This window comes from Scyliorhinus torazame, chromosome 14, assembly GCF_047496885.1.
Source record: "Scyliorhinus torazame isolate Kashiwa2021f chromosome 14, sScyTor2.1, whole genome shotgun sequence".
Classification (NCBI taxonomy): domain Eukaryota; kingdom Metazoa; phylum Chordata; class Chondrichthyes; order Carcharhiniformes; family Scyliorhinidae; genus Scyliorhinus; species Scyliorhinus torazame.
In genome coordinates this window covers 211,380,387-211,392,646 of record NC_092720.1, presented here as the reverse complement: position 1 = coordinate 211,392,646, position 12,260 = coordinate 211,380,387, and the positions used below count along the sequence as shown (strand labels likewise).

General features: G+C 58.5%; 1 protein-coding gene across 4 annotated transcripts in view; it reads right to left on the bottom strand.

Annotated features, from left to right (window-relative positions):
* LOC140390450 (butyrophilin subfamily 3 member A1-like) overlaps positions 1–12,260 on the bottom strand; it is an 84,593-nt gene that overhangs the window by 35,222 nt on the left and 37,111 nt on the right. For all 4 annotated transcript variants that reach the window (XM_072475597.1, XM_072475599.1, XM_072475598.1 and 1 more), the window contains 4 exons: positions 4,236–4,520; positions 3,039–3,158; positions 2,762–2,788; positions 1,454–1,480 (listed from right to left, as the gene is read on the bottom strand). In XM_072475597.1, coding sequence (XP_072331698.1) covers positions 1,454–1,480; positions 2,762–2,788; positions 3,039–3,158; positions 4,236–4,520 — 459 coding nt within the window. The remainder of the gene's footprint in view (positions 1–1,453; positions 1,481–2,761; positions 2,789–3,038; positions 3,159–4,235; positions 4,521–12,260) is intronic.

The window sequence follows — 12,260 nt, the reverse complement described above, 5'->3', positions numbered from 1 at the left end:
AATCCCATGAAAGAGGGGGGGCTGCATTTTACACGCCCCTGCCTGGCATGTTTCTGCTGGGGCCGGGTTGGGCACCTCCAAAAGCAGCAGCCCACCCACCAGATTTAAATAGATAATGAAGGGTCAATTAGGCTTCTTACGAATGACTGACAATCGACTGTCTAAGACATGAAACAGTCGGGTGGGAGCAGGCGACCTCTTCAAGGAGCAGCAAGGGAGGGTGAAAGTGGTTTGATCTATAGGGGCTCTCTTTGCAGACCACAGGGTGGAGCCCCTCCTAAGATTGAAAACCTCCTTTCTTCCTAACCCCACCTCACCCATGCAGCCTTCCCCCCACAACCTCCCCCAACGCCCCCCCTCTCCCCCAACACCTCCCCCTATGACCAGCTGAAACTCTCCTTGGCCGAGACCCCATAAGTTGGTTCCATGGATCCATGGGCCTACTTTCTTGGTGCCATCTAGGTAGAGGTCACTAATAGGCCCCTGGTGCTGCCCAGACTTGTGGAGCTGCCAGCTGGCAACTCCCGAGGGGGGAACTTCCTCCCCAGTGAGGGACAGAACTCTTGCACTAGCCGTGTGAAGCACGTCTACATTGTATTATGGTTATTAAGGAACTGTCCAGCTGCCCAGAAACTGTGCAGCTGTCAAGGAAATGTTAAGGAGCTGTCCAGCTGTCAAGAAAATGCCCAACTGTCAAGGAACTGTCCAGTTGGCAAGGCAGCATTAAGAAGCTATCCGGCTGTCAATCCTGTCAAAGCTATCTAGGGAGTGTCAAAGAACTGTCCAATATCCAATGAGTTGGCATGGTGGGTAAGGGCAGCGGGTATGGGGTATGGATTGACATGAACTGACAATAAATTGGCATAGGAGTGTGAGGGGCCATTGGGGTGGGTAGAGGAAAACTAAGCTGGCATAGAGCTGTAGGGGCCATGAATGGGGCATAGAGAATGTGTAGTGAGGGTGGTTTTGGTTTTATTTGTCTTCCTTATTTATTTGAATATGACGGAAGCCTTACGCCAGTCCGCCTCTGCACCCGTTCTGGGGTCACCAGCCCCAACTCGTTTTTCAGCCCGCATTCCACCCTCCCCCGCAAGGAAAACCTGAAAATCCCACCTGGCAGTGGCCATTTTGAATGGTGGGGTTTTCCAATCTCCCAACTCCGCACACCCAACCTGGGGATGAAGGTCTCGGCTAGCGTCCCATTCCAGGAAATACTCTGGAACACATGCAGTGTCCCAGCGACAACCCCGGAGGCGCTAGCGTGTCCCATTCATTTTCTAACCCGGATACTCTGGAACATTCTATGCAGAGCCCAAAGTGTGACACTGAATGTTGTGGGACATTCTACACAGGGCCCAACGTATCACACTAAATGTCTGGAACATTCTACATTCACAGGTACAAGTTACAAGCATTTCGAAGATTCGAGGCGCACACTCAACAGGACTCTTACCTTGTCGGTTCAGGACAGACATGTATTCTACAATAAAAAAGAATAAGGATCAGTGGGCAACCATTTTCAACAACAACCTGCATTGACATGGCACCTTCAACAACATTAAACATCCCGAGGCGATTCACTGGAGTGTTACACAGAGATTAAGTCATTGAAGTAGACAGCATGGTGGTGCAGTGGGTTAGCCCTGTTGCCTCACGGCCCCGAGGTCCCAGGTTCGATCCCAGCTCTGGGTCACTGGCCATGTGGAGTTTGCACATTCCTCCCGTGTTTGCGTGCTTCACCCCCACAACTCAATGATGTGCAGGACAGGTGGATTGGCCACGCTAAATTACCCCTTAATTGGGAAAAATGAATTGGGAATTCTAAATTTATTTTTTTTAAAGTCACTGTAGTAGGAAATAGTTAGATTTCTGGACACTAAAGGACAGCAGGGGGTATGGGAGAGGGCGGGAGTATGGGAGAGGGCGGGAGTATGGGAGAGGGCGGGAGTATGGGAGAGGGCGGGAGTATGGGAGAGGGCGGGGGTATGGGAGAGGGCGGGAGTATGGGAGAGGGCGGGAGTATGGGAGAGGGCGGGAGTATGGGAGAGGGCGGGAGTATGGGAGAGGGCGGGAGTATGGGAGAGGGCGGGAGTATGGGAGAGGGCGGGAGTATGGGAGAGGGCGGGAGTATGGGAGAGGGCGGGAGTATGGGAGAGGGCGGGAGTATGGGAGAGGGCGGGAGCATGGGAGAGGGCGGGAGTACGGTATTCAGATAGGGGATCAGTCATGTTCGTATTGAATGGTGCAGAATGGCCGGCTCCTGATCTTATTTTCTATGTTTCCATTTTATCAAATAAAACTGTGCAGCAAACAATGTAAGGAGATCTTGGGGCCAGTTCCCAAAAGGCTGGTCAGGTAGGTCGGTCTTTTGCAGGTGGAGAGAAATGTTAAGAGGCAGAGAGAGCTTCAGTGAGGATTTCCTGGCCTGGCCACCAGTAGTGGAGCGGTGGGCCGAATGGCCTCCTTCTGCACTGTCGGGTATCTATGGAATGCTCAAGGGGCTAGAATTAGAGGAGCTCAGTTATGTTCTGGGGCTGGGGGGAGGTGGACGGGGAGAGAGAGAGTTCTTGGGCAGCCTTCCCTCAGTATTGCCCTGGGAGTGAAGCCTTTATTGTGTTCAAGTGTCCAGAATGGGATTTGAAACTACAACTTGCTGAGGTAGAGGTATGAGTGCCCACTGGGTCATGGCTGGCTCTGTGATTCAAGTGCTGGAGGGCAGATAAAGGTGGCAGGAGCGATGTGTAACTGAAGTGTAACTTACCTTCAGTTGTTGGGCGTTTGCGAAGCTCTGAAAGAGAAGAGAGAGGTTTGTACGTGCAGTGTTTGATCTCACACATGCACATAAGAGACACGCACATTCACACACGACACAAGGCACACACGAGACACGCACTTACACATAACTCAGACGCGCAAGATTCACGCCCTGTCTCCAAACGCCACTAGCCCCCAGTTTCCAAATGTCACACAATGGTGTCCTGACTTACAATGATAATCCATCTCAAAATGGAGCCATCTCCGTGACCAGGCCGCCATACCTTCCATATTTTCCCGCTTTCTGTACTGATAGAACGCTGCTGCGCCCATTATCCCGACGAAGAGGAAAAGAAACAGGATGAACGCGGTGAATAATTTCGACATCCGAGGGAAGAATTCATCTGGAAACGGAAAGAGAAGGAAGGCCTCCATTTATTAAACTGACCCCAGTCCTGACCCTTAGGCCCACGGTTCACTCCCTCTCAGGCTCCTTGCGCCGCCAACAAAATGAAAGTGGGGAAGTAATTATAGAATCGAGGACTTGTGGCCATCTTGTTCTCTGTCCACTTACAAGTCTGGACAATGGCCTGTCAGGAAAAGACTTGACATCTCTACTCAACTTACTGCCTGGGCCTGTGGTTGGTGGAGGAAGTGTGGGTCGGAGTTCCTGGCCCACTCCAAGGCCCTGACGAGGCAGTGTCCCTCCTCTCCCCGGTTTCAGCTCTGCCCATGGAGAGCAAGCCCGACAATCGACTATATTTGCAGCACAGTGTGGGCGGGGAGGGAAGATACCGCTCGGCACGTCTTGCAGGTGCTAGCCCTCTGGAGGTGCTCTCTGCTTAAAATACTGTTCCTAATCCCCCCCTCAGCCTTTGTGTCAACCGTTTCCTCACTTCAGACACCCATGCACCCACCCCGTAGAAAGTCATTTTTCTCTGCTTTGCAATCCAACGGTTCACCAGACTGATTCCTGGGAGGGCAGGATTGTCGGATGAGCAGAGATTGGGTGGCCTCGGCCTGTTTTCACTGGAATTTAGAAGATTGAGAGAGGATCTAATTGATTCTGGCAGGGCTGGACAGCATGGATGCAGGGACGTTGGTTCCTCTGGGGGTGGGTTCTAGAACAAAGCGTCACAGACTCAGGATATGGGATCGGCTATTTAGGATTGAGATGAAGAGAAATCTCTTCACCCGGCGGGTGGAAACGTGGTGAAGTCACTATTCCCCTGCTCACCTTCAAAATGGCCATGGCAGCTTTTTATATCCTGCCTCAAAGACCTCTGTTTAACAGCACCACTGGCAGTGCAGCACTCCCTCAGTGTGGCGCTGGAGTGCCAGTCTCGGGCTGACGGGTCTCTGGAGTGGGCACTCAAACGACAACAAAGTATTTAATTGGCTGTGAGGCACTTTGGGAGGTTCCATGGCTGCGTTACATACCCGGCCTATCTATCCGAACACGCACAGTTCGCCGTACTGACCGGGGATCTGGAGGCTGCTTTCCTGCGTGCGTTTCAGGATGGTGCTGTTCACCAGGCACTTGAAGATGTTGATGGAGTCGCTGGTCACCTCGATGGTGCTCGAGACGCTGTAGAGGCCGTGGGTGCCCTGCACCGTCTTGGTTGTGGCTTTCTCGGTCATGTCCTTGCCGTTCCTGCTTGACCAGTGCACCCTGGGAGCCGGGTACCAGCTGGACGAATCGCATTGGAGCCCAATTCCCTCAGAGTGGTAACCGTCCAATCGTAACACAGGACGATGGCCAAAACCTACATTCAGAAGAGTTGTCAAGTCAGAAGGAGGAAGGGAAACCGTCAGTGAGACCAACACCATTCGCTCAACTCCAACCTTCCCCATGGTAACCGTTTGAGGTGAAGTCAGTCCACCTGCAACTTTGGCATCAGATTGGATCCCGAGCTGAGCTCCCAACCTCACCAAGAGCGTCTATCTCCACCTCCGTAACACTGCCACCCTCACCCCATCACAGCCCCGTAACACTGCCACCCTCACCCCGTCACAGCCCCGTAACACTGCAACCCTCACCCCATCGCAGCTCCGTAACACTGCCACCCTCACCCAGTCACAGCCCCGTAACACTGCCACCCTCACCCAGTCACAGCCCCGTAACACTGCCACCCTCACCCCATCGCAGCTCCGTAACACTGCCACACTCACCCCATCGCAGCTAAGTAACTGCCACCCTCACCCCATCCGAGCTCCGTAACACTGCCACCCTCACCCCACAACAGCCCCGGAACACTGCCACCCTCACCCCATCACAGCCCCGTAACACTGCCACCCTCACCCCATCACAGCCCCGTAACACTGCCACCCTCACCCAGTCACAGCCCCGTAACACTGCCACCCTCACCCCATCACAGCTCCGTAACACTGCCACCCTCACCCCATCACAGCTCCGTAACACTGCCACCCCTACCCCGTCACAGCTCCGCAACACTGCCACCCTCACCCCGTCACAGCTCCGCAACACTGCCACCCTCACCCCGTCACAGCCCCGTAACACTGCCACCCTCACCCCATCGCAGCTCCGTAACACTGCCACCCTCACCCCGTCACAGCCCCGTAACACTGCCACCCTCACCCCATCACAGCTCCGTAACACTGCCACCCTCACCCAGTCACAGCCCGTAACACTGCCACCCTCACCCCATCGCAGCTCCGTAACACTGCCACTCTCACCCCATCACAGCTCCGTAACACTGCCACCCTCAGCCCATTGCAGCTCTGCAACACTGCCACCCTCACCCCGTCACAGCCCCGTAACACTGCCACCCTCACCCCATCGCAGCTCCGTAACACTGCCACCCTCACCCCGTCACAGCCCCGTAACACTGCCACCCTCACCCCATCACAGCTCCGTAACACTGCCACCCTCACCCAGTCACAGCCCGTAACACTGCCACCCTCACCCCATCACAGCTCCGTAACACTGCCACACTCACCCCATCGCAGCTCCGTAACACTGCCACCCTCAGTCCGTCACAGCCCCGTAACACTGCCACACTACCCCATCGCAGCTCCGTAACACTGCCACCCTCACCCCATCACAGCCCCGTAACACTGCCACCCTCACCCCATCACAGCTCCGTAACACTGCCACCCTCACCCAGTCACAGCCCCGTAACACTGCCACCCTCACCCTGTCACAGCCCTGTAACAATGCCACCCTCACCCCGTCACAGCCCCGTAACACTGCCACCCTCACCCCATCACAGCCCCGTAACACTGCCACCCTCACCCCATCGCAGCTCCATAACACTGCCACCCTCACCCAGTCACAGCCCCGTAACAATGCCACCCTCACCCCGTCACAGCCCCGTAACACTGCCACCCTCACCCCATCACAGCCCCGTAACACTGCCACCCTCACCCCATCACAGCTCCGTAACACTGCCACCCTCACCCAGTCACAGCCCCGTAACACAGCCACCCTCACCCCATCACAGCCCCGTAACACTGCCACCCTCACCACATCACAGCCCCGTAACACTGCCACCCTCACCCCATTGCAGCTCCATAACACTGCCACCCTCACCCCATCACAGCCCCGTAACAATGCCTCCCTCACCCCGTCACAGCCACGTAACACTGCCACCCTCACCCCATCACAGCTCCGTAACACTGCCACCCTCACCCCATCACAGCCCCGTAACAATGCCACCCTCACCCCGTCACAGCCACGTAACACTGCCACCCTCACCCCATCACAGCTCCGTAACACTGCCACTCTCACCCCATCACAGCTCCGTAACACTGCCACCCTCACCCCATTGCAGCTCTGCAACACTGCCACCCTCACCCCGTCACAGCCCCGTAACACTGCCACCCTCACCCCATCGCAGCTCCGTAACACTGCCACCCTCACCCCATCACAGCCCCGTAACTCTGCCACCCTCACCCCATCACAGCCCCGTAACACTGCCACCCTCATCCCATCACAGCCCCGTAACACTGCCACCCTCACCCAGTCACAGCCCCGTAACACTGCCACCCTCACCCAGTCACAGCTCCGTAACACTGCCACCCTCACCCCGTCACAGCCCTGTAACAATGCCACCCTCACCCCGTCACAGCCCCGTAACACTGCCACCCTCACCCCATCACAGCCCCGTAACACTGCCACCCTCACCCCATCGCAGCTCCATAACACTGCTACCCTCACCCAGTCACAGCCCCGTAACAATGCCACCCTTACCCTGTCACAGCCCCGTAACACTGCCACCCTCACCCCATCGCAGCTCCATAACACTGCCACCCTCACCCAGTCACAGCCCTGTAACAATGCCACCCTCACCCCATCACAGCTCCGTAACACTGCCACCCTCACCCCATTGCAGCTCTGCAACACTGCCACCCTCACCCCGTCACAGACCCGCAACACTGCCATGCTCACCCCATCGCAGCTCCGTAACACTGCCACCCTCACCCCATCACAGCCCCGTAACAATGCCACCCTCACCCCGTCACAGCTCACGTAACACTGCCACACTCACCCCATCACAGCTCCGTAACACTGCCACCCTCACCCCATCACAGCTCCGTAACACTGCCAGCCTCACCCCATCACAGCTCCGTAACACTGCCACCCTCACCCCATTGCAGCTCTGCAACACTGCCACCCTCATCCCGTCACAGCCCCGTAACACTGCCACCCTCACCCCATCGCAGCTCCGTAACACTGCCACCCTCACCCCATCACAGCCCCGTAACACTGCCACCCTCACCCCATCACAGCTCCGTAACACTGCCACCCTCACCCCATCACAGCTCCGTAACTCTGCCACCCTCACCCCATCACAGCTCCGTAACACTGCCACCCTCACCCCATTGCAGCTCTGCAACACTGCCACCCTCACCCAGTCACAGCCCCGTAACACTGCCATCCTCACCCAGTCACAGCTCCGTAACACTGCCACCCTCACCCCGTCACAGCCCCGTAAAACTGCCACCCTCACCCCATCACAGCCCCGTAACACTGCCACCCTCACCACATCGCAGCTCCATAACACTGCCACCCTCACCCAGTCACAGCTCCGTAACAACGCCACTCTTACCCCGTCACAGCCCCGTAACACTGCCACCCTCACCCCATCACAGCTCCGTAACACTGCCACCCTCACCCCGTAACACTGCCATCCTCACCCCATCACAGCTCCGTAACACTGCCACCCTCACCCAGTCACAGCTCCGTAACACTGCCACCCTCACCCCATCACAGCCCCGTAACACTGCCACCCTCACCCCATCACAGCCCCGTAACACTGCCATCCTCACCCCATCACAGCCCCGTAACACTGCCACCCTCACCCGTCACAGCCCCGTAACACTGCCACCCTCACCCCATCACAGCCCCGTAACACTGCCACCCTCACCCCATCACAGCCCCGTAACACTGCCACCCTCACCCAGCCACAGCACCGTAACACTGCCACCCTCACCCCATCACAGCCCCGTAACACTGCCACCCTCACCCAGTCACAGCTCCGTAACACTGCCACCCTCACCCCATCACAGCCCCGTAACACTGCCACCCTCACCCCATCACAGCCCCGTAACACTGCCACCCTCACCCCATCACAGCCCCGTAACACTGCCACCCTCACCCCATCACAGCTACGTAACACTGCCACCCTCACCCCATCACAGCCACGTAACACTGCCACCCTCACCCCATCACAGCCCCGTAACACTGCCACCCTCACCCCATCACAGCCCCGTAACACTGCCACCCTCACCCTCGTCACAGCCCCGTAACACTCCCAACCTCACCCCGTCACAGCTCCGTTATACTGCCACCCTCACCCCATCACAGCCCCGTAACACTGCCACCCTCACCCCATCACAGCCCCGTAACACTGCCACCCTCACCCTCGTCACAGCCCCTTAACACTGCCACCCTCACCCCGTAACACTGCCATCCTCACCCCATCACAGCTCCGTAACACTGCCACCCTCAGCCAGTCACAGCTCCGTAACACTGCCACCCTCACCCCATCACAGCCCCGTAACACTGCCACCCTCACCCATCACAGCCCCGTAACACTGCCACCCTCACCCCATCACAGCCCCGTAACACTGCCACCCTCACCCCATCACAGCCCCGTAACACTGCCACCCTCACCCTCGTCACAGCCCCTTAACACTGCCACCCTCACCCCGTAACACTGCCATCCTCACCCCATCACAGCTCCGTAACACTGCCACCCTCACCCAGTCACAGCCCCGTAACACTGCCACCCTCACCCTCGTCACAGCCCCTTAACACTGCCACCCTCACCCCGTAACACTGCCATCCTCACCCCATCACAGCCCCGTAACACTGCCACCTACACCCAGTCACAGCCCCGTAACACTGCCACCCTCACCCCGTCACAGCTCCGTAACACTGCCACCCTCAACCAACCACAGCCCCGTAACACTCCCAGCCTCACCCCGTCACAGCCCCGTAACACTGCCACCCTCACCCCATCACAGCCCCGTAACACTGCCACCCTCACCCCATCACAGCCCCGTAACACTGCCACCCTCACCCCATCACAGCCCCGTAACACTGCCACCCTCACCCTGTCACAGCTCTGTAACACTGCCTCCCTCACCCCATCACAGCCCCGTAACACTGCCACCCTCACCCCATCATAGCCCCGTAACACTGCCACCCTCACCCCGTCACAGCTCTGTAACACTGTCACCCTCACCCCATCACAGCCCCGTAACACTGCCACCCTCACCCCGTCATAGCCCCGTAACACTGCCACCTTCACCCCGTCACAGCTCCGTAACACTGCCACCCTCACCCTGTCACAGCCCCGTAACACTGCCACCCTCACCCCATCACAGCTACGTAACACTGCCACCCTCACCCAGTCACAGCCCTGTAACACTGCCACCCTCACCCCATCACAGCCCCGTAACACTGCCACCCTCACCCCATCACAGCCCCGTAACACTGCCACCCTCACCCCATCATAGCCCCGTAACACTGCCACCCTCACCCCATCGCAGCCCCGTAACACTGCCACCCTCACCCCATCACAGCCCCGTAACACTGCCACCCTCACCCCATCGCAGCTCCGTAACACTGCCACCCTCACCTCATCACAGCACCGTAACACTGCCACCCTCACCCCGTAACACTGCCATCCTCACCCCATCACAGCTCCGTAACACTGCCACCCTCACCCAGTCACAGCTCCGTTATACTGCCACCCTCACCCCATCACAGCCCCGTAACACTGCCACCCTCACCCTCGTCACAGCCCCTTAACACTGCCACCCTCACCCCATAACACTGCCATCCTCACCCCATCACAGCTCCGTAACACTGCCACCCTCACCCAGTCACAGGTCCGTAACACTGCCAACCTCACCCCATCACAGCCCCGTAACACTGCCACCCTCACCCGTCACAGCCCCGTAACACTGCCACCCTCACCCCATCACAGCCCCGTAACACTGCCACCCTCACCCCATCACAGCTCCGTAACACTGCCACCCTCACCCCATCACAGCCCCGTAACACTGCCACCCTCACCCCATCACGGCCCCGTACCACTGCCACCCTCACCCCATCACAGCTCCGTAACACTGCCACCCTCACCCCATCACAGCCCCGTAACACTGCCACCCTCACCCCGTCACAGCCCCGTAACACTGCCACCCTCACCCCATCACAGCCCCGTAACACTGCCACCCTCACCCCATCACAGCCCCGTAACACTGCCACCCTCACCCCATCACAGCCCCGTAACACTGCCACCCTCACCCCGTCACAGCCCCGTAACACTGCCACCCTCACCCCATCACAGCCCCGTAACACTGCCACCCTCACCCCATCACAGCCCCGTAACACTGCCACCCTCACCCCGTCACAGCTCCGTAACACTGCCACCCTCACCCCATCACAGCCCCGTAACACTGCCACCCTCACCCCGTCACAGCTCTGTAACACTGCCACCCTCACCCCATCACAGCCCCGTAACACTGCCACCCTCACCCCATCATAGCCCCGTAACACTGCCACCCTCACCCCGTCACAGCCCCGTAACACTGCCACCCTCACCCCATCACAGCCCCGTAACACTGCCACCCTCACCCAGTCACAGCCCTGTAACAATGCCACCCTCACCCCATCCGAGCTCCGTAACACTGCCACCCTCACCCCATCCCAGCTCCGTAACACTGCCACCCTCACCCCATCACAGCTACGTAACACTGCCACCCTCGCCCAGTCACAGCCCTGTAACACTGCCACCCTCACCCAGTCACAGCTCCGTAACACTCCCAGCCTCACCCTGTCACAGCTCCGTAACACTGCCACCCTCACCCCATCACAGCTACGTAACACTGCCACCCTCGCCCAGTCACAACCCTGTAACACTGCCACCCTCATCCCATCACAGCACCGTAACACTCCCAGCCTCACCCTGTCACAGCCCCGTAACACTGCCACCCTCTCCCTCGTCACAGCCCCGTAACACTCCCACCGTCACCCCATCACAGCCCCGTAACACTGCCACCCTCACCCCGTCACAGCCCTGTAACAATGCCACCCTCAACCCATCACAGCTCCGTAACACTGCCACCCTCACCCCGTCACAGCCCCGTAACACTGCCACCCTCACCAGTCACAGCCCCGTAACACTGCCACCCTCACCCCATCACAGCCCCGTAACACTGCCACCCTCACCCCATCGCAGCTCCGTAACACTGCCACCCTCACCCCATCCCAGCTCCGTAACACTGCCACCCTCACCCCATCACAGCCCCGTAACACTGCCACCCTCACCCCATCACAGCCCCATAACACTGCCACCGTCACCGCATCCCAGCTCCGTAACACTGCCACCCACACCCCGTCACAGCCCCGTAACACTGCCACCCTCACCCCATAACACTGCCACCCTCACCCCGTAACACTGCCACCCTCATCCCGTCACAGCCCCGTAACACTGCCACCCTCACCCCATCACAGCCCCGTAACACTGCCACCCTCACCTCATCACAGCTCCGTAACACTGCCACCCTCACCCCGTCACAGCCCCGTAACACTGCCACCCTCACCCCATCACAGCACCGTAACACTGCCACCCTCACCCCGTCACAGCCCCGTAACACTGCCACCCTCTCCCTCGTCACAGCCCCGTAACACTGCCACCCTCTTCCTCGTCACAGCCCCGTAACACTGCCACCCTCACCCCGTCACAGCCCCGTAACACTGCCACCCTCACCCCATTACAGCCCCGTAACACTGCCACCCTCTCCCTCGTCACAGCCCCGTAACACTACCACCCTCTCCCTCGTCACAGCCCCGTAACACTGCCACCTACACCCAGTCACAGCCCCGTAACACTGCCACCCTCTCCCTCGTCACAGCCCCGTAACATTGCCACCCACACCCTCATCACAGCCCCGTAACTCTCCCACCCCTACCCCGTCACAGCTCCGTAACACTGCCACCCTCACCCCATCACGGCCCCATAACACTGCCA